Raw genomic sequence first — 23328 nt, 5'->3', positions numbered from 1 at the left:
AGGTTTCTATATTTGGTCTTCGGGGCGTGTTCTTTCAGGAATCCGTGAACTAGCTTATGAAGGATGTTATGATCGTAAAATATAGTTGACATTATGAAACATTGTGGTATTACAATTCTGAGTAAAGTTCATCAGCCTTTCGTTTAATTGCATTTTACGTATATTGTAACCATTTTTCTTTAATGAATGAAATTGTATGATAAATTAATATAAATAGTCTCTTTCGTTTATATATGTTCTCTTGATTGATATAAAACATTATTGGAAAGGAATAATCTTAACGGATTTTAGTAATAGAAATATATTTATGTATTATATATTTTATTAAGTATTAATATTATTAAATTGAACAGTTTATATTATAGAAAACGCTAATTCAAATAAATACGACCGCAAGCAACAGGGCAATTACTAAAAACGTCGTCAATATTGCGAATTGGGTTATAATATTATGATATTATTTGTATAATCTACAAACACGAATCTACCTATCTAATATTAAATAAGATCAAGTTATTTGGAGAGCAATTCTTGTAATACTAAAACAAAAGTCGAAAATCATATGTATGTTTAGTCGTTAAAAAAAAAAAAGTTAGTCGTAGAAAAGTTCGTTGATTGCAACTATTTACAATTCTATAATACAAATAGTTAATGTTGTAAATTTGTTTGTTCCAGGCCTGCGCCCCTCGCTATGTCTCCTACGTGACAGCTAAGGTTAACCAACGCGATCCGGTAGGCTCCTGCTTCGTAGCCAAGTCCTCAGATGCAGTGGACGTCAATGAATTTTCGCCCTGTCGAAACTGTAAGTATTATTCATTTACGAGATAAATATAAAGAAGTTTATCCATATCTCAATTAAATTATATACCTAAGTTTTACATTTTGAAACACTTAACTACTACTATTTTTACGAGTCTATTTTGTTTTTATTTTTTCTTTCTAATATAGATTAAGACTTAAATCTTATTCCTGCGTCTAACTATAAAATGTTTTATCTACATTAAAAAAAAAAAAGCCAATGAAACGTCAATTTTGATACGCATTATGTTTGCGGTAAAAGCGCGCCAAACTTCCCGTCACTTCCTCCGGTAATGGCGGATTGAGAGGGAAAATTAGCGTAACGTTCGCTAGCGGCGACGCGACTTTGATTTATGATAAGGCCGCCTACACATTGACGACTTAATTTTTTATCATATAGACAATACATTCTCCGTCATCAAAATGTTATAATAAAAAGAAGTTTCAGTCATATTCCAATGGTTAATTATTGCTATTACATTTTATAATACGTTTAAAGTCTATCCTTACAACGGCCTTTGTCTAGCTGAGGGACATTTATGAACTTTCACTTAAATTTTAATATTTATAATTAAAAGTTTTATACGTGCATGTATAATATTGATAGGCGGAGGGCCCTCTGTGCCACCTTATAGTAAGCGGCCACCATCGTACATAAACATTCCTGTCATGGCCAATGCGTCACCTAACTTTCGTTTAAGATGTTATGTCTCTTATACCTGTTGTTACACCCACTCTTTAAGCCGGAACACAACAATACTAAGTATTTCTCATTGGCGGTTGAATATATGATGATGATGATGATGGGTGGTACTTGGTCCGATGGGATTGCTCAAAGCCCTGACAGGGTGAATGAAATGTATATATTGTGCTTAAGTAAAACATGGATTTTAGATTTTTGTACTCTGTTTAGGGTTCCGATCGCAGGACGAAGGTATGTATGGAGTAGTGTTGACAGTTCGATGTATGACGCACTTGTAGGGGGGATATAAGATAACCGATTTGATAATTATCATACTGGTAATCTTTGTCTTCCGAAATCATTAAAGCATTCGTAATGTTTATGTGTCTAACTACACTATCATCGTAAGTGATAACTTCACTTTGACAATTAGAAACACACAATTAAATCATATTGTAACTATAAAATAAAATAAAACAGTTCAATTATTATATTTATAATTTATTATTAATAAAAATAAATTATAAGCAAACATAAATAGACAGTAGAATATAAAATAAGGAAATATTTCGCTGAATGTATAATCTTAAATTAAATGAAGGCGCAGTACATTTTACATTGTAAATCGTTGTGCATCAGAAACGTTTCACGCAAACGTTACATATTCAATGTTGCGCCAGAACTGAAAAAGTATCATTTCCAATACCATTTTAATCAAACGTCGGTATTTGCCTGATACTATATTTATGTATGTTATGTATAGCATGCATGTATAATGGTGTGTAAATGTTTATGCTTGCATCTGTATGTATTATACACGCTAAGTAATCTATAATATGTATATATATTCTATAGCAAATAGGTTACACACACAAACTCACACAAGTTACAACACATACCATAATATTAAAAAATCAAATTATAAGCAACATAAATATATAAACTAAAAATAAACTTGAAATATAATTAGTTTATTTTTATTAATTAATTTATTAAACACTTTATTATAAAATGAGATATGGTACTCGTATTATTTGTACAATATTATTGAAAATCGATTAACAAAACAAAAATGAACTTTAATTTTGATAAATAATTGTTTCGTATAAAAACGTTAAACTGTAAGACGCCTTGCTGATTTTAATCGACGATGCACGAAACGTATTCGGGAATTGTTATTAATTTAATTTTACAATTTCCAGCGAGCCACGGGCAGCGTAAGACGGGCGTGTGTCAAGCCGGTTTTTCCGCGGCAGTATCAAAGGTGAGTAAAATGCTTTGTAATAACAGTAATCTCGCATAATACGAGGCGGTGACCAGAATGAAATTGTCATCGTTCTGTAAACGTTTCGTAATGCGAATGTAAGATTCAGTATTGGTAGAGATTTGCATATCTTATATATTCTTGCCGTATAAGATTTAAGATGATAATTCGTAAAGTTTAAGTCTTTATAAATGTTTTTTTTTAATAATATAGTATCTTTATAAAAATGCTATCATAATAGTAAACGACCTCTGTGGTCGACTAGTGTGCACACCTGCGTGTGTGGCTTTCATGGGTACGCCACTCCGAGGTCCCGGGTTCGATTCCCGGCCGAGTCGATGTAGAAAAAGTTCATTAATTTTCTATGTTGTCTTGGGTCCGGGTGTTTGTGGTACCGTCGTCACTTCTGATCTTCCATAACAAGTGCTTTAGCTACATACATTGGGATCAGAGTTATGTATGTGATGTTGTCCAATATTTATATATTTATAGGTTCGCTTATAAACTGCTTTTTTTATAAACTAATTACGTAGCACTTATTTCCGTCTGCTACAAAGGGAGGGGTTTCTCCTTTTTTGTACCTTTGAAAACATGTATGAAAAGATCATGATTATTTGTTGAGTAGTTAACGTGAAAGCACACAGATTATATGACTTTCGAGTATATAATATTCGTTAAGATTATAGCTGAACTGTTATATCAGAACCAAGTATCTCGATTAAACGCTCCTTTTAGAGGCGGTACGGTTATCGATAACATCGACACCAGCTAGTCGATGATGTGAGATTTGTCGATATAACAAAAAAGGTAAAATCTATGATATCAGATCGTTACGCAGATTTTAAGTTATAATCTTACGACGTTCAATCGAAAGAACGGCTTTATTATCAATTTAAAGAAATCGATTTCATTTTTGAATTTTTTTTTAGTCTTTGGTTTAGATGAAAAGATTTTCGTGAATCGAATCCCAACAAAAGGTCTAACGTGTAAAACATCGTGATTTTACGATCGTGGGAATAGCATTATTTTTACCGTGTTGAATTATCATCGAGATCGCATCGTTGGTCGCACGTGACGCGAATGCGCGGCCCGCCTGCGCCCGCGCCGCGCGCCCTTATGAATTATTAAAAACTTTTATTGTTGCAAGCGCAAAAAATATAGTAAAACGACCGGCGATTTCTATTCCGAAAATAGGTAGGTGGTTTATATTGCGAATTGTCCGGGCGGTTTTACGACTTTCTCTGTTTGGTAAAGTTACATTTTTATTACTTTATAAATGACTGACTGATTGATATATTTGTCTCTCGTACTTGTAAACTAATTCAAGATAAGGTTTTACGTTCAACGTTTAATTAGATTTATAAGAAACATAAGCTTTAATTTCCTTATTTTTCGTATGTTTAATCCAAAATAAATTTAACTAACATATTATACAAATAAATGATATTATTTTCATTATGATATAAGGCTGTTATTATTAATACAATAAAACTTAAATACATACAAACAACGTAACTTTATTCATTCATAAGTTTCAATAAAATTTTAGTATAATTTAATAAACTTTAACTGTTTGTTGATGACGAGTTTTTGGGATCAAAGACAGGTTGGGATTAGTCGGGTAGGGAATAGTCTGATGTGGAGTGATAGAATCCAGCTGTACCTTTACTTGCGAACACAATTGTGCAGTATATTTATAGCTGGCTTTATTATTTGATAGTCCTTGAAATTGGCTGTCGTGCTAACCAAGAACTAACTTCACTTCATATACAAAAAAGTTCCTGTCTAAATTGGCACTAAGTAGTTAATTTATATTCTTGTTTTATAAAACACAATAACATTAATTTCTAATGTATTTAAACAGAAGAAGTAACATTTTATAATGATACGATCAAAAGGTGTCGCGCCAAAAAAAAATGACAAGGATCGTAATTCGAACGTGATCAGCCTTTTTTGACTATTAAGTATTATATTTATTTTGTACGCTAAAATTGAATAAATTTTGTTTGTTTGAAGCTGTCGTTTTATTTCGGTTGGCTTTAAAATACTACAAGTTAATGTCATTTTATACGTAATGGGTAGGTAGACGGGGAAATGGTCCACCTGATAAGTAAGACAGGTTGAAACTGCGCCAATGCACTTCAGCTTTTGGAACTAAGATGTTACGTACACTGTGCTTGTAGTTACACTGGCTCACTCATCTTTCAAACCGGAATACAACACTAAGTATTGCTATTTGCTGGTAGAATATGTGATGAGTTGTAGCTACCACGCCTTCCCAGGTTGTCTTATACAAAGATCTATCACAGATTAAAATGATAAAGATTTTTTATTTTAAGGCGGGAAAATATATTTACTTTGTTTTAATCATCTGTGGTACAAACGTATATGTTAAAAAAAATCTTACCATATGATATTCGTATGAAAGCAAAACATACGACACTGCGAAAGACTCAAGATGAGATCTTTTCGGGGAACAGAATTATAGATAGCACGACTTGCATAAATCCTTGGAATCTACTTCGTGTTAGCTGATACGTTGACGTTTGATTGCTAAGAATAGCCTCATAGGAATTTAAAAAGACTATTTTGTTTTATTATTAAGCTCCTATTATTAATTATTATATACGTCACCGTAAAACTGTTAGTACTAAGTTATAAAATAAAAATTAACTTAAAATATCATAAACTTTAATTTAAATGATTGCTACGTTCACAATTTTTCGACAGTTTACAATCTGTCCGGTTTCATGATAAACTGACAGCTCTAATAATTTTACGGTGACAAAAATATTATCGTACGTCTGAATGATGCGGTCATTTTCTTTTTTTAATACAATTGATTTGAATTCGGTTCATACAGCCTAAAAATATATAATTTTTCGCTTTAACATACGTACCTCCTTTGTTTGAAAATGTATATCAAGCATCAACTTTATACAGCAATAAATTGGATTTGGTGTGAAGTCGGGTCAATTGTTTCATTACTATTCATTGGTGCAGCTTGTTGAATCGTAAGCAGATGTAAATTGTAGCTCAATATATAAGGGCAGAATTTCAAACTGAGTGTTACTAGCTTTATGCCCTAATTAAATATTTTTACTATCTAAATATGGTATTCATGACTATCAATTTGTGTTATGAATATTTAAAACAATGCTTAGAATAAATGATTATGTTTTTGAAAATAGTAATAATTTATTTATTTATTTATAATACAAAAATGTATATGAACATATCATTACAGGACATGGTTGTCCTAATTCGATACTACAGCACGTTTATTAACAATATTTAAAATAAGTCTACGTTTTATATGATATAGTCTAAGTGGTAATAAAAAAATAGAATTCATTTTATGATAAGAGATGTAGACATTCGCTTCTAACATTATCAATGCTTCCTAAAGCGATATTTGATTCCGTATTAAAATTCCGCAAGCTTTTAAAGACAGGACATAAACATTTATTTACATTGCGTAGGTATGTAAGTTGTCTTTTAAAATCATAATATATATAATACAGGTACTGATAGGCATTTACATTTTATTTTAAAATCAATATACGAGTATATAGGTACTGCATTCGTCGCCGGTTGTTGTTAGAGTCTACATATAGATCCAAATAACGAAACAAAAGTGTATATTTCGATAAAAAGATGAAACCCGAAATTATAATTCGTCTACCGATAAAGCGTTATCCCTTTCAATGTGTTTCTTTTATTTTTTTATTTATTTCAGCCTTTTTCCTATGCAAAACAAAATTCCATGTCATTGAAACGTCTTAAACATTCTTTGTGGATTTACAAACATGGTTTCGGAACGTAGCCGTAAACGGTCGCCATTTGCAGACAATGGTGTTGGCGGGAAAAGCGATATGCACGCCATTGTACTCGTAAAATTGAATCGGACACATTTAGGGATTTGTCCGAATAATTATTTTATTTATTGTTATAAAATGCTTTCATACATATATGGCATTACATCTACCAACCTAATTTGGCACTGTTTAAATTACCGGTGAAATAATAGTAATACATATTTCATATTACTTAATATGAACTTGAAATTTTATATAAACCTTATATTTGTCAATGTCGTACGTCTTTTTATTTTGCTCAGGCACTAAAACATATTAAAGTACAATAAAATATTCAAATTTTAATATTCTCGGTGTCGTTTATTATGTTGTTCAATGAAAACAGATACTTTGGAATCACTATAAATGACTAAAATTTACTGTAAAGTTTTATTTACTACGATAAAATTTAATTTCTCTCATGTATATTCAGTTGGCTTTGAACAATATAATATTATTTTACAATAGTGCCTCGTTTCGCGAGTTATGGGATTTAACAACGCCAAAATTTATGGGTAATAATTGAATATTCAATTACAAGCAACCCGTGAACTTTAACGATTTCTACGAATTGTGTGAAGCTTTAAAATGTAGACACGTCTTCGTGCTTATTCTATAAACTAAACTGTAATAAAATTTATTAAACTCTTTATTTATCCTAAACAGTTGCGAAACGTAAGTCCATAAACCTTCGATTTGACATTCTGCCCCCACGTGACAGCGCCGAAAGAAGGCGTGCGCCCGCGCATGGAGCTTGTCGCTCTTTATATGGGTTGACGCGGCGTACGCGCATATTTATCGGCCAGCCGGCGCCCGCGCAATACTACTATGGGAATTGACAATATCTTAAGAGCTTATGAAATTAAATTCGTGAATCGATAAATGAAGTGTATTAATATATTGTGTTTCAACATTGAAGCATACGAAAAACAAAAATATATATGTTCAAATAAGAATTTAAGTTTCCAAAAATAACAAGATTGAAAAAATGTCTTTGAATTGTTATCTCAAGTGGCAAGTAACGACAAATCAATACACATGTTCAAAGATACATATAGTTTTTTTTTGAAGTACTGGAGTTATCTCACACGTTCACACGAGTTGGAAGCGTCTGCGTTTTGTCCGATAAGTTAATGGGTCTGAGATGCGTACGCGCAACGGATGAGGTCATTTCGTATGCAGATAGATATTGACGTTTCTTATTTTAAGTATAAAGCTTGGCTCAGTTATTTATATGTTAATGAGAATGAAAACTACTTTATTTTTTATTTAATTTTTTAAATTTAAATATAAGCATTAAAGTATTTACAAAAACTTTCCGGCTTATTCATCAGACGATCCGTTCAACATTATCACTCACATCATAAAATTATAAAAATACATAAGTGCTTCACACATAAACAGATCAATTTTATCTCGACGTAAAGAAGTCCGCTATAAACCACCCCTTTATGATAACAGTGAGCTCGTATAACCAATGCAAGTGCTTTAACAGCTTAAGCTGTTAATACAATGTTATATGAAACAAAGTACTTTTTTGTCTCTCTGTGATTAAGATATTTTTCCGTTTACTTCTGTTTGGAATTACTAATTCGATTTTCAAAAAATAATTTCTAATAAGAAATAATTCATTCTTTCCGACAGTTTATGTTTTGCTCGTGTGATAAATTAAAAAAAAAAAAAAATATTGTGTTTCTGAAATTGCTTAACATTTAACGAAATATTTATATTTAGTAAGACGATAACTTATATTTATGTTTCAATCAAATCAAAGTTCTGACTTGAAGATGATTTACCATTATTAAAAATATATAGTAAAACTCTTTAGGCAAAACAATATTTTTCCTGTGTCATTCACCGCTGTATATAGATACATATATAGAATAATAATATGGAATCATTGTCTTATTCGGAATCTAACTCTATCAAATGCTTTACATTTAAAAAAATATATTTTTTAGCTTCATCGTATATAAAAATGGACTATTTTCCCTATTATGTCATACGTTATGATTGTAACTTGGGATTTGTATACATATATTTGTCATATAAACAATAAACTTAAAAACGATATTTTACTTTCTAGGATGGTCAGAGGCTGTTCATGGGCGCTCCTGGCAGCTTTTATTGGCAAGGTAAGATATAATATACTATAATCATAACTTAAAAATTCTAGTGATAAAGAAGCGGCTTTAAAAATATATATACAGACACTTAAATAGATTACTAGTCAAATTATTTAAATTATGAACAGTAAATGAAAGTATTGTTCCATTAACTGAAACCATTTAGTTTGAAGATCAGTGTATTCTTCCGTAAACAGCAACTATCTCTGCCGTTTGGCTACGAGCGGAGAGTGAGCCAATGTACTCGAAAGGTATATGAGTACGCATTGGTAGTGTAAATAACAGCTGATGCGTATTACAAAATGCCTTTTACCAGGTCCCAATTCTAATTACAATAAACTACAATAATTCTAACAAATTGATAGTTCAACGCAATCGATTCGAAACATAATCGTTGCGGTTCAGCCGTCTTCCTATTCTACAAACGCAACGATACTGGTGCGATTCGGTCAAAGTTGGATCGTAACATAAACTGGATCGTTTCGTAACCGATAGAAATAAGTCGAATTGGTCAACAGATGCGATTAAACACAGGTAATTTTTTTGAAGAATAGTCGAAGTTGGACCAGATTAGAATCGAGAACTACCAAAATAAGTTAGTATAATTGGCGCTTAGACATAGTCATTGGCTCGCCGTTCTTGCTTTTAGATATGTATAGATAAGTTATAAATCGTCAAGTAGCTCCGTCTACATGTGTGATATATTCTGAACTATTGGTGACAATTCACAGGGCGAACGTTATCCATAGACACTAGTGCGAGATTCAACTACTATATGCCGAAGGAAGGTAAAAAACAAACGTATCGCCAGATTGACCTCGTAACTCTTAACAAACATAACCTAAAGAGGCTTTCGAACATAATCCTACAAATAATAAAGCCGAACCATATTGATGTTGTTTAATTCTTATTTTGTCGATTCGATTATTGATTTATCATGGAAATCAATTTTTTTCTCTTTTGATAATAAAATAATTAAATGCACTTTAATAAAAATCGATAAAAAATAAAATCGATTATCCATAAGAATTCGAATTTAATAATCGATATCCTCAAATAAGAGTTGAATTAAAACTTCATAATGTCTATTCAAAATGGTTGATGTGTGCGATCGACTTAAAAATCACCGTCCGAACCGTCAACATTATGAATAGTGCAATCATTAGCTTTCCATGTCACATTTCTGGTATCGATATGACCTACAACGTCCATTCGATGCATAGTAAATAGCCTTAGTGAAGTCATTGCACGAATGACTCTAGACTCCATTCCATAGTGAACGTCATTGGCGTAGCCAGGGTTTTATTCTGGGGAGGATGTGAAATGCCCACAAACAAAATTATTCGTTCAAACGATTTTATTGATATTAATTATTATTTACTTATTTCATGAAATTGGTTCAGATTTTTTTTTTTAAATAGGACTTTGGATTTTGTCTGGAATATACTTTATTAAGCCTTTACCTGGCTACGCTATGGTGAACGTAGAATTAGACGAGCCACAGCACGTATGGCTCCAGTATTTCATAAATTATATACTTTTAAATTCATCTCCGTACAGTGCTAACCATTTGCAAAAGCCTGAATCTGATCAGGTTGATTCAGAAAACAGCATATATTTGGAAAAACATTATCAATATTATCCAAAAATATCAAACGAGATTTATATTTTTATTCATTTTCTATAAAGTCGTAGAACAGTATCCATTTCTGTTAATGTGGTCTTATATTATGGGTCTTAGTTACTTATAATATTGTTAAAAGGGATTAAAAGGTTAATTAACGCTTCAAATAAACGCCCAACGCTTTAAGACTAATTGAAATAAAAATCACCCCATTGGCTTTAAAAATTAATTTGGTCGCTTGAATAATTTGGTGGTATTTAACATACTCAGAAATCCCGTTTATTTTATTAAGATGTTTTTTTAAATTTACGTTTTATTTGATTGGCATTTTACAAGAGTGTAATTTTGGTTAATTATAATTCATAAAATGTTTTTTTTAAATTTGATTTTTAAAATATTAAACACAGTGTTATATGAATTTTCGGAATATTTGATGGCAAAATTTCTCTTATTCAGATTATTATAACGAGTTTCATTTCAAGAGTTTATCAAAAATTTTGAGGGTTTTTGTTCTTGACACGAAGCTCAGAGATGTTGTTAATGTATAAAATGCTTTTGATAATGATCATTGATTTGAAGTAACTACTGTTTCTTTGGCACATGATCACAATGCAAACAATGTAACGTGTGTCTGCTAACAATCTGTTTAACTGTAACTTTAATTTTGTCTGTGCTGTTTCAACTTCATGTTCTAAAACACTTATTAAGTCAGTCGTTCCAGCATTTGGTAATGTAACATATCTTTAGATATGTCTCTAAATTTCTCATCGTCTACCTCTTGTTCATTTGAATGACGTCACATCTTTTAAAATTAATTAATTAGTTTGCTCGATGTATCTTGTACATTCTTATCAAATAGATCACCGGTCAATTTATACATAAATATCATAAAGCTTACGTCATGTACGGAATGGCTTTTGAATGAGTCATTACTACATTTAATTGATCTTACGTTATTAATAACCAATCCTTTTATAGGTCAGCTGAAAGTGCAAACTTTAAATTCAAGACCAGTATTGATTTCGACACCAGAAGCAATTCCTAAATACGACGATTCTTACATGGGATATTCAGTGACGGTTGGAGACTTTGCTGGTCAGGGTATTCAGGGAGTCGCTGTTGGGGTACCGAGAGGATCAGATCTGAGAGGATTGGTTAGTGTTTTATTAAAAACATACATTTATTTTCATATATTTATTGTCGTTCCTTGTATTCGTTTTGGTTTGACCAAGGAAGGATATCGGTTTCCTGAAATTCTGGTTATTTCAGGTTGTATTGTACACTTGGGAGCTCCAAAATATAAAAAATATCAGCGGTTCACAAATCGGCGCGTACTTTGGCTACAGTCTTGCAAGTGGTGACATCGATGGTGATGGAGCTGATGATATTATAGTTGGTGCCCCAATGTTCACTAAGCCCAAAAGCGACGGCTATGAACATGGAAGAATATATGTCATTTATCAAGGCAAGAATAGGGTAAGTAGTTTCTTTTAAATTATCTGTATTGTTTATATACGTTTAATTCTATAATTATCGTAATAATATCATTTTAGGCATTCTCTAAGAATCATGCGCGAACAGGTGAAGTGTCTAAAGGAAGATTCGGTTTAGCTGTCACGTCACTTGGAGATATCAATTATGACGGATTTGGAGGTATGTTAATTAAGTGAAGAGAGGAGACTTTATTACAAAAGTTTGTTCTACTAAGATTGATGTAGAAAAAATATTATTAGTTGGTACATTTTTTTATTATCGTAGAAACATAATGACAGATAATAGTCCAAAAGTCATATAAATATAATTAAAATTTTAATAACGTTTCCCTTCAGACGTGGCAGTTGGTGCCCCATACGGTGGAGAAAATGGTAGAGGCGTGGTATACATCTATCACGGGAGTGAGTTGGGTATTGGGGAGAAGTACTCCCAGGCGATCACGGCTGAAGAGATCAGCCCCTCGTTAACAACTTTTGGTTTCTCTCTGTCTGGAGGCGTGGACCTTGACAACAATAACTACACCGATTTAGCCGTGGGCGCTTATAAATCAGACAGCGTTGTATTTTTAAAGTAAGTCGCTATTTAACTCAAATTTTTATGCAACAATTTTAGGTCCAAAATGTTTTTTTTTTTTAGATATTGTAATAAGAAATGTTTTCGAGTAACGTTTTAGTTCACCAAGAACGATAAAATTTAAACACGCGAAAACAAAATGAGGTTGGCCCGAATGGGACGTGCTATATTCATTTAGCATTCACATTAGTATTCTATTCGCTGTGTTTTATTTGTACTTAAGGTTTTGTTGAAGCCCGTGTTTGTACAATCCACTCACTACATATCCTACCGTCAAACAATAATACTTACTATTGTTGTATTCCGGTGAACAGAGTGTGAGTCAGTGTATCTAGCGACATAAGGGACATAATATCTTAGTTCCCCAGTTTGGCAATGCATTGGCGTTGTAATGGTTAATATTTCTCACAGCGCTGATGGGCGATGGTGAAACTTACCATCAGGTGACCCTTTTGCCCGACTATAAATAAAAATCAATTTAACCAAACTTATATTTGTTATTTCTAGATCTCGTCCTGTTGTTAAAGTAATGGCGGATGTCAAGTTCATGGGTGAAAGCAAATTAATTTCCCTCGACGATAAGAGGTGTCGCCTCTCGAACGGCACGCAGGTTGCTTGTGCGCAGCTTATGTTCTGTCTCACATACGATGGCGTCAACGTTGATCAACAAATAAGTAAGTACATTATCCATAACTTGGTAATATCATCAGTTATATAAATTGTGACATTAAAATAGTCACTATAATTAAATAATTTTCATATGAACGTCGGGAGATTGAACACGTTTATTTAAAGTTTGTGTTTGTGTCAGTGAGTATGTGATTGTGTGGAGAGAAAGACTCTGTGTGTGATATTTATAGAGTGCAATAGTTTTATCATAATTTTCTTTTTTCAAGCGGAAGGATATATTTGCTATTTCGGTGAGTGGTTGAAGTAGCAAAAGTGTAAATATCAGTGTTTTAAATAAGTAATGTAAATATGAATAAAATAATGATGTTTAATCTGTTAACGCCACTCCGTAGTAAATGTTAGATGTCTAGTAAATTCAATTTGCACAATATGTATGTTCAAAGCATGTGATTGTTAGAAAATAATTAATTATGAATTGAGGGAGAACACGGCCTTCAAAAAACAAATCAACAATATGTATAAAAACGTTGCATTGCTAGACTTCGAGGTGACCATCGACCTGGACTCGAGGCAGAAGACGAGCAAGCGCCTGTTTCTGATGGAGAGCAGACAGACGATGTACACGACTCACATGTTGCTGACACAGGGGCAGCAGGAGTGCAAGGAGATTATGGTGTACCTAGACGTAAGTCAGAAGAGCTACAATTAAACAAATATTTGAAATTTTTCTTAGTGTGTTTCACGGAGTACGATTTGAGAATCTCTGTTGCACCGAATGATATAATACCCCGTTTACATATAATGTTCTCAGGACGACATCCGCGACAAGCTGACTCCGATGGAGGTGAAGCTGACGTACGAGCTGTCGGGCGCGGCGGGCGCGGCGGGCGCGGGGGGCGCGGTGCCGCCCGTGCTCGACCGCACGCGCAGCATCGAGCGCACCGACTCGCTCAACATACAGAAGAACTGCGGGCCCGACAACGTCTGCGTGCCCGACCTCAAGATGTTCGTCACCACGTGAGTGACCGCTACTCTGATATAGGTGTCGGTGTGACCAAAACGAATGCGTAGAAATATTCCATAAGTAAATTCGGCCCCTCAAATGTTAACTCGAATATTACAATTATATTGTTTAAAGAAAATAATTATTTTCACCGTCACGTTCGGGTTCACACCCTTGTCTGAATTTCTTAATCTGGGAGACTAAACTTTTTTTAACTTTTAGGCCAACCGTAAATTACGTTCTCGGATCCGGTGAGAATTTACACATCGACGTAAAAGTGGAAAATTCTGGGGAGGACGCTTTCGAAGCCGGCTACTATCTTCAAATCCCCGCCGGAGTCACGTACGCCAAGATGGAGAGGTTGGACAAGGAGCGAGCCGAGTCAACGCCCATCTACTGCTCGATTAAGAACAAAGGCACAGATGGGAACAGTACTTTGAAATGTGATTTGGGAAATCCAATGGCCAGTGGACAGAGTGTGAGTATCTTTGTTTTCCTACATAGCGTAAATATTTTTTAATATTCATTGAGTGATCATTGGTTATTAATTACTATCTAAAATATATCGTTCATTATTACAGAAGAGCCGTCTTATATATTTTTTTTTTCATCTTAACATAGAGATCAAATTACAATTAATGTCTTAAATTAAGAATAAGAAGCTTAACCCATCGATAAATTAACTGTGTTAGTTCTATCAGATCAGCAACAGAGTATAGTACAAAATTCTAAGTCAAGGCCTCCCTCCCCCCAGGTAAACTTCCGAGTGATCGTGGAGGTGGACGCGCGTGTGACTAGCTTAGACTTCGATATGGAGGTGAACTCCACCAACCCTGAGCAGGGCACGCAGTACGACAACACGAGACACCTCGGCATCGGAGTCGTCGTCAAGGCGGTGCTGTCCGTCATCGGGTGAGTCATTTTGAATTATCCGAGAACTGACCCAGCTCTAGACGATAATAGTAAAATACCGATGACTTTGTCAAGCCTTTGGACGTTGTCGTGGTAACGAAAGAGATATAATATTTCATTGTATAAAGTTAACGGTTTCATTATTCAATATTTATTTTTATTTTTTTGATGATATCGGTAGGTGGACGAGCATATGGGCCACCTGATGGTAAGTGGTCACCACCGCCCATAGACAATGGCGTTGTAAGAAATATTAACCATTCCTTACATCACCGACGCGCCATCAACCTTGGGAACTAAGATGTTACGTCCCTTGTGCCTGTAGTTACACTGGCTCACTCACCCTTCAAACCGGAACACGACAATACTGAGTACTGTTGTTTGGCGGTAGAATATCAGATGAGTGGGTGGTACCTTCCCAGACGGGCTTGCACAAACCCCTACCACCAAGTGAACTTACTTTTCTTTTACTATACTTCATTTTTATATACAAAGGTATTAAAAAAGAGTTAATATCTGGAAGCATCAAAATTTCGACATCATGCCTTAACGATTAAAAATTCTGCAATAGTTAATAATGCAAAAACAATAAATATTATTTTTATTACTTCAGAGCATCAGACCCACCGGAACTGCACTACAACGCGTCAAATTACGAAGCACAGAACCTGAAGGACGACACGAAGTTGGGTCCTCAAGTGATCCACAAGTACAACATCAAGAACGAGGGCCCCTTCACGGTGGACGAGGCGGAAATTTACATCATGTGGCCCTATCAGACCCTTACTGGTACATCTCGATTATGAATTTTATTTTAGATTTTATATATAGAGATTATTAATTAAGATATCGTTATTTTTATTAAAGTAAAATGTATTTTAATGGTCATAGTTTTGCACCATCTAAAATAATTTAACTTTAACATTTTTCAATGTGTTCCTATTTAAATAGAAAGAAAAAGCTTTACGAAAATAAGTAACTTGTATTTATTTTTGTAAAATCTTCTGCCCCAGTTATTTTATTAAATACGAATTAAATTAATATTGAATAAATCACTTTTATAATTGGAATTTACATGCTATTTGAGTCCGCTTTGAATCACGTCACAAGACTCATATAGGTAGTATTATTGTAATGTTATCTTTTTTAAAGTTTGACGCGGATGATACATTTTCCATCCAGAGTCGATAAGGCTAATTTCCGATGCAGCTAATATTCTTCCGTAATTCATCTCAACTCGTAAATAGTCAGTAACCGTATTAAAAAATAAATGTTGTTCTAAATATGAATTGCACAATAATCGTTCCAGGCGACAACCTGATGTATATGCTGGTGCAGCCGCAGTGGCTCGGCGAGGTGCAGTGCGACGTGGCGCGGCAGGTCAACCCCGACAACCTCTTCGTGCAGAACCCGTACGCCTTCCTCCTCACCAAGGAGAGAGAAGGTACGCGTGGGCAACAAATTCAAATAATTCCAAAGGAAAGCATACATTTAGCGAAATAGTACTGACTGATATTTCTAGAACAAAGAATATATGGAGTTGAATAACTTAAAAATAAACTAATTAATATATTAACAATATGTCGCTTATCTTGTTTTAATCGCTTTTAAAGTGTCAAATTCTTGTAAACAGTTAAGATTGAGCTAAAGCCTCACAAAAATTACAGAAAAAAATAATCTTAATTTTATTTTATAAGATAGATAGACTTTTAATAAAAATTAAGAATGTCTTCATAGTCATATTTGAAGAAAATTGATGCTTATTTATTTTGCAGCAATGAAGAGCAGCGACCTCTACTCAGCATCACAGATCGGAGGTAGTGGAGGATATTATGGACAACGTAAGTTTACATAACATACATAACATATATAAGTTTATCTAAACGTAATTACTACGATAAACAACATGTTCTATATAATTTTATTTTTTTGCAATAACACAAAATCTTTACAGACTACTGGGAAGAAAAATATACAAGCAACGGTCAAGTAAACGCCAATTCTGGCGGAAACAAATTTAGCGGTGGCCAATATGGAGCTTCTAGTGGTGTCTATGGTAGCGGTCAATCTAGTGGTAGTCAATTCACTACAAGCCAACAGAGCAGCGGTTCAGCTTCTAGTGGCCAGTTTGGTACAACTTATGTAAATGGTGGGCAAGTCTCCGGTGGACAGTACGGAGCAAGTCAAGCCAGCGGTTCTCAAGAATCAGGGGGGCAATATGGAACTCATACTGGTAGCGGGCATTACAGCGGTGGACAAGTCTCCGGTGGTCAGTATGGTAGTGGCCAAGCTATTGGAGGAAGCCAAGGATCCGGTGGCACGTATTCTTATAATCGTACTTGGTCCAGCGGGACGTCTGGTGAGGGATTAAGTGCTGAAGAACGGGAAACTATTAGAAGAAATCTTGCTACAATGGCTAAGCCTACTTACCAAGACTCTAGCCGGAGCTTTAGCCAAGGCCAAGGAAGCCAAGCCAGCTTCTCTCAAGGAGGACAAAGTGGTTATGGACAAAGTGGTCAAGTTCAGGGTAGTTACGGACAAGGGCAAACTGCTCACGGACAAGCGCAAGCGGGTTATGGACAGGGAAGTTACTATCAGGGTCAAGGCCACGTTCAAGGAGGACAAGCTTATGGAGGTTTAGAAGGTGCTGGTCAAGATGGACGTATAGTTCGTGTTAAAAATAGGACAATTCTTTATGACTCGAACCATAACATTATATCCCAGAGTGAGACGAGCACAGAGTACGGGTCTCTTGGACACGAAGGCGAGGCTGGCAGTTCCTTTAATGCGTGAGTTTCAGTTCTTACAAAATTTAAAATACAAATTCTACAAATTTTACTATTATTTATAGCATTTAAGTAGCAAAGTTTTAAGGTACTACTTTTATTAATTTTTGTATTTAATTTAAAATATTTTTTTCAGCTATCTCAACAACCAAGGTGGTGCTCAACAGGGCTACGGATCGCAAGGCTTTGTTCATGGTTCCTGGGGTACAACAGAAACCGTCAATCCTGACATAATGAAAGCTGGTTCCAGTACTTTTAGAGCAGGCTCCGGCGTCACTGTCGTGGGCGATGAAGAAGAAGACCAATTAGAGGGCTTTGGAGTTTATGCAGCTCAAAATGCGAATAATGAATTTAAATATGGAATCGCCGATGTCAGTGGAAGTCATGGATCCGGATCTGCACAAAGTGTTGGAAGACAGAGTGGATATCAAGGAGGCAGCTATCAGAGTGGGGGGTATCAGGGTGGAGTACAGCAAGGAGGAGGTTATCATGCAGGCATGACTGGAGCGGCGTATGGTGGTGCTAGTGGAAGTTCCTACTCCTATTCTTCAAGATCAGGTATTTTTAATATACAAATTTACGCAAAATGCAAAAAAAACCAAGTGTTTTACATTTACTTTCATTTGAAATCGCCGGTGTAACTTTTGTCAAGTTATTAGCTAAGTTACTTTAGTCAAATAAGTTTTACTGTCAATAGGCGGACACAACTCCTACTCTTCAGGAGGAAGCTTCGGCTCATCTTCAGATCACAGACGGGAAAGCACTAGACGGCGGCGTCAAGATGATGTAAGTTTTTTTAAAGCTCTATTCAGAAGTAAAAAGTTTAAACTAAAACTATAAATACAGAGATCACGGCTATGGCTCTAGGATTACAGTATAGACAATTATTTTCAAACTTCAATTGAATCTGTCATCCGTCGGGCTCACGTTACGTGAACACCGCAGTAGACTGTAGTCGCATCGCTTCGACAGGTGGATCCGCAGCTGAAGGAGATGCTGGAGAAGTGCGAGGAGAAGTACAAGTGCTCGGTGGTGCGCTGCCGCACCGGCCGCCTGCTGCGCGGGCAGGAGGCCTGGGTCGCCCTGCGCGCCCGCGTCAACGCCTCCGTGCTCAACGAGGTGGGCGGCGAACGACTCCATTCGTATCATTCGTCTCACTAATTATTATTCTAATTCCAAATCCTCCGTTGCGTCAGATAGCCCTCTTGTGGATATTTGGTCAGGCTGATCGCTGAAATGTAAGATTGAATGTCAACGAACACGTTCTATACTGATACGACAGATGTCGGCGTCGCGGGCCGTGCGGCTGTCGTCGCTGGGCGCGGCGCGCGTGTCGCGGCTGCCGCTGGGCGGCGCGCGGGCCCAGGCGTGGGCGTGGGCGGAGGCGCACACGCTGGTCACGCCGCAGCTGGAGGCGCTGGACAGCGGCGCCATCCCGCTGTGGGTCATCATCCTGGCGGCCGTGGCGGGCGCGCTGCTGCTGCTGCTGCTCGTCTTCGCGCTGTACAAGGTGAGCGCCGGTCTAGGTTGCGAGTTCAAAGCGTACATACAACGTGTAATGTTTGACTCTTGACGGTTTGAGCCTAGTCGAAAAGTCGGCCTCCCCTAAGGCGCTCGAGGGCCGAAGATCGGGCTCAGTGGCGATTTGTTATAATCGTTTTCAATTTTAATGTTTCATAATGAATGTATTTTATGGTATCTTTGTGTGTCTATGTGTGTAAATTGTTGTGTCTTTATCGAATTGAATTCACTTTTAGTGCGGATTCTTCAAACGTAACCGGCCCTCGGACCACACCGAGCGACAACCTCTGAACGGTCGCGACGAGCATCTTTGATATCCAACCACTGATCTCGGCCTCGCCAGCGACACGGGCGCCACCTCCGAAGGTGACTCGACCTCCGACGTCGACGCCACCTCTGACGTCAATGCCACCTCTGATGTCAACGCCATCTCTGACGTCGACCCCACCTCTGACGCGGACGCCACAGATTCCAGCTCGACCGATGCCGCGAGTGACATCACCAGTCAGGACTCTACTAGCATGAACAGATATTGACGCCACGAAACATTTTAAACAATAGAATCTTTGCGAAATTATCGTAATGGTAATGAATTAATAATGAATCTTACCAGTTTATAATCTGTTGGCGAACAATATTTGTTTTTAATAATATTTTTTTAATCTGTGGTGACAATTGACAGTTATGACGGCGGCCATTTATAAAATTACCTATCATACATTTCATTACTTCTTCGAAGAAATCTTATAAGAATTTGTAAAAAAATATATAATTAATAGAAATATATATATAATGCATCTCAAAGTTGCAATATTACGAATTGATCCTTTTTTTATAAAAAGTTAATTTCATTATAAAATGTATATAACAGACAAAGGACAAAATAATAATGCCTCATGAGATTTATATTCGATTTTATTTTTGTAAAAGATACCTTAAATATTTTTGCCCAAAAATGTTTTAAGGTAAAATATTACAATATATAATATAACATAACGTATTACTAGTCACGATAATGAAACATGAATCACGTCGGTATTTACGCCATATTAGATATAGAATATAAAATAAAAAGTATAAAAATTTATACACGAGTGTGATACACGTGACAAAAATGTATGAGTGTTTTTGTAAAATGTGATCTATAATATTATAAATTAGGTTTACTTTCAAATGAGACGATGTGGTTGTAGCTGAACAAAAATATTAATATTTTCGTACTAACGAATCTTCATTCTCATTAAAAAATAATATTTTAGAAGGCATTGAATCGAACGCTTTGATTAGCAATAATTATATTTAAAATAATGTAAATATTCGAATGTAATAAATAAATATTTAAAATTCAGTATAATGTTAGATATAAAGTGCCTTATTTAAAAATCATATCGCAATAACATATCTATTATTAATATATAAAAAACATCACATTTAGACACAATAAGTAGACCTTTGTAGCTGTTAAGCTAAGCGCACATTATTGGTAGTACAATTATCGCGAACATTTTATAGCTGTTTTTACAATTAAAAAATAAATCATAGGCTATTTATACAACTCTTTACACCTGATGGACATGTACTTTGTGTCACTTATATAATAATATTGTACTCAAATCCGACCGTATAATTATTCTCATTGTGCGCAAGTTTCTCAATTTATAGGCAGCCATGCCAAGTTTTTATTTTCATAGCAAGATTAAACTTAGTATTTTAATAGTTGTGCCTTTAAAGTAATTAACACTTGTGCTTTACGAATGCGTGCCTTCTGAAAACTGCCAGTTTCTAATTAACTATATTAATGTAAATATATTAGAATAATATTTCGAATTTTTAGCATTTTTTCACAGAATATAAAACAATATATCTTTAAATAGAGAACGTTAATTCGTTTTGTATTAAAGCGCGTACTTAATAATGTTAAGAAAGGAAAATTAAAACCTACTCTGGGCACATTATTTTGAATAACTCGTACAATATGACATTTTATAATCAGAAGTGTGTGAATTAATAAAAATGTTACCCGTGTAAAAAATTCTGTGAGAAAATGTTAGTAAAAATATAATTAACTAGCGCTAGCGACGCCATTGTTAATTTTTATAATTAATTATTATTTATTTCTTATAATTCGTATTAATTAATAAGAATTCCGCTTCTACTTATAAGTTAATGAGGAACTAAAACTGTGGATGTCATAATATTATTGTATGTATCATACATTTTGGTTGTTTTCTGGGTAATTTGCATTTACCAAAAAAAAAAATTTAATGTAATAAATTTTTTTGTTTTTAATTAAGCATTGTTTTTATTTTCTTGTATAAAAAAACCCCCTAAAAACCCAGTCGTAGTGATATCAGTGAAACATGTTTCAATGATATACATATATGAATGAAATAGTTTTTTTTCATTCGTGAATGAAACATGTCTGAAGAAGAATTTGTCTTCTTTATTATTGAACCCGTAATATGTATGCTCAGTATTATAAAGTGAGTAGTTTCTCTGAATCAAAGGTAACAGTTGCTATCGAATTTGTCGACACCGTTAAAACTCGGTTTCGTTCAACTAGAACCATGGGTGTAGCCCACACAGGTACCTCCTAGTCACCAGATATTCTTTCGCCGAACAGTAATACTTAGTATTTTGGTGTTTCGATTTGAAGGGTGAGCGAGACAGTGTAACTAGAGACACATTGGACATAAATTAGTAACCAAGTTTGGTGACGTATTGGTAATATAAGAAATGTTAAAAAATTCTTACGGCGGCAATGTCTACGGCTAGTTGCGGCTGCTTTGCCCTTCAGTCTGCAAATTCTAATAAAGGTGCTGTTCTAAATTTGATTTTGTATCAATCGGTTAGAATTTATTAACGGTTCTTGTAACGAGGTATCTACCCTTCTTACTTGCATGTGAGTATCCTATCTTTTCCAAATTTCAATGTAGCTGATGTTTTTTAAGTTACTCAACATATAAAAACGAGATTTCGAACTTGGAACAGTAAAATATACCATATCCAATACATACTTAGAAGAGACACGCAAACTAATTATCTCAAAAATTACATAAACCCATTCAAAAATAAAGAAGTACTTCAAACTCACAATGTACAGACTACAACATCATTGATACAAAAACTTCTTCTAAATGTCATAATTATATTGTGTTATAAGAATCATAATAGAGACTACACATTGTTAATTTTGCTATGATCTTCATCTTACCTCACCACCCAGTCAGTTTCAGCAACTAGTAAATGGGCCACCTGATGGTAAGTGATCACTATCGCCCATTGACAAAGGCGCTGTAAAAAATATCAACCATTCCTTACATCACCTATGCGCCACCAACCTTGGGAACTACGATGTTAAGTCCCTTGTGCCTATAGTAACACTGGCTCACTCACCCTTCAAACCGGAACACAACTATACTCAGTACTGCTGTTTGGCGGTAGAATAACTGATGAGTGGGTGGTACCTACCCAGACAGGCTTGAACAAAGATCAAGTAATATCTTCCTTTCACTAAATAAGACTATAGTAACAAGTACAATGGTGATTTCTAGCAATAGCAGAAGTTGATGATGTTGTTGATGTCCTGAATGATTTCGGCCACAGCGGTTAATCTCAAAAGAAACAAACTGACTGAGCAGGACATTATAGTGCACAGAGATGCGCTCAGACTCAGATGTACGCTGTATTAATCTCATTATCCGATAGGACGGCAAATCCGACAAAACGGAGAGTTCAGGCGCAAGACTAACTAACAAAAGGTTTTACGTGGTTTCCAAGGTACGGGACACTTTCAACTTTCAGAATCTGGGCTGTTACTGAGAATTTTTCTACAGAAAAACTAGAAGTTATTTTTTTATGGGGGTTGAACCTTACACATCTGCTGCCTTATATCTAGCCACTCGAAATAGCAGATATATATAACATATAAAGTGTTGGTTACCAAAAATCAGTCTATTAACTTAGCATCTTTGGTAAAGTCGCGCACTAAGTGCCTTCAGAAGGCGTCTGTACAGAGTCGCCAACTTTAAAGATCGCGGTCTGTTGGCCTCCCAGTT

At 35.1% G+C, this 23328-nt stretch overlaps 1 protein-coding gene across 5 annotated transcripts in view; it reads left to right on the top strand.

The window, feature by feature from the left end:
- Nucleotides 1-21563, top strand: part of LOC113396323 (integrin alpha-PS2) — a 101299-nt gene extending 79736 nt beyond the window's left edge. The window contains exons 4-27 of one of the 5 annotated variants that reach the window (XM_064215650.1): nt 676-802; nt 1712-1732; nt 2683-2744; nt 8688-8736; nt 9459-9515; nt 11330-11505; nt 11621-11827; nt 11905-12004; nt 12181-12415; nt 12926-13092; nt 13588-13733; nt 13860-13908; nt 13960-14065; nt 14274-14529; nt 14806-14963; nt 15577-15752; nt 16273-16407; nt 16739-16804; nt 16918-17752; nt 17886-18307; nt 18447-18535; nt 18722-18868; nt 19032-19259; nt 19507-21563. In XM_064215650.1, coding sequence (XP_064071720.1) covers nt 676-802; nt 1712-1732; nt 2683-2744; nt 8688-8736; nt 9459-9515; nt 11330-11505; nt 11621-11827; nt 11905-12004; nt 12181-12415; nt 12926-13092; nt 13588-13733; nt 13860-13908; nt 13960-14065; nt 14274-14529; nt 14806-14963; nt 15577-15752; nt 16273-16407; nt 16739-16804; nt 16918-17752; nt 17886-18307; nt 18447-18535; nt 18722-18868; nt 19032-19259; nt 19507-19584 — 4092 coding nt within the window. In that variant the 3' untranslated portion in view covers nt 19585-21563. Of the gene's footprint in view, nt 1-675; nt 803-1711; nt 1733-2682; nt 2745-8687; nt 8737-9458; nt 9516-11329; nt 11506-11620; nt 11828-11904; nt 12005-12180; nt 12416-12925; nt 13093-13587; nt 13734-13859; nt 14066-14273; nt 14530-14805; nt 14964-15576; nt 15753-16272; nt 16408-16738; nt 16805-16917; nt 17753-17885; nt 18308-18446; nt 18536-18721; nt 18869-19031; nt 19260-19506 lie in introns of all 5 variants that reach the window. The other 4 variants (XM_026634224.2, XM_026634227.2, XM_026634225.2 and 1 more) reach the window with 4 other exon arrangements.
- The last annotated feature ends 1765 nt before the right edge of the window (nt 21564-23328 follow it).

The sequence above is a fragment of the Vanessa tameamea genome, chromosome 8 (genome assembly GCF_037043105.1).
Source record: "Vanessa tameamea isolate UH-Manoa-2023 chromosome 8, ilVanTame1 primary haplotype, whole genome shotgun sequence".
Lineage (NCBI taxonomy): Eukaryota > Metazoa > Arthropoda > Insecta > Lepidoptera > Nymphalidae > Vanessa > Vanessa tameamea.
Note: the sequence above shows the minus strand (reverse complement) of the source record. Positions and strands in the feature narration are given on the sequence as shown.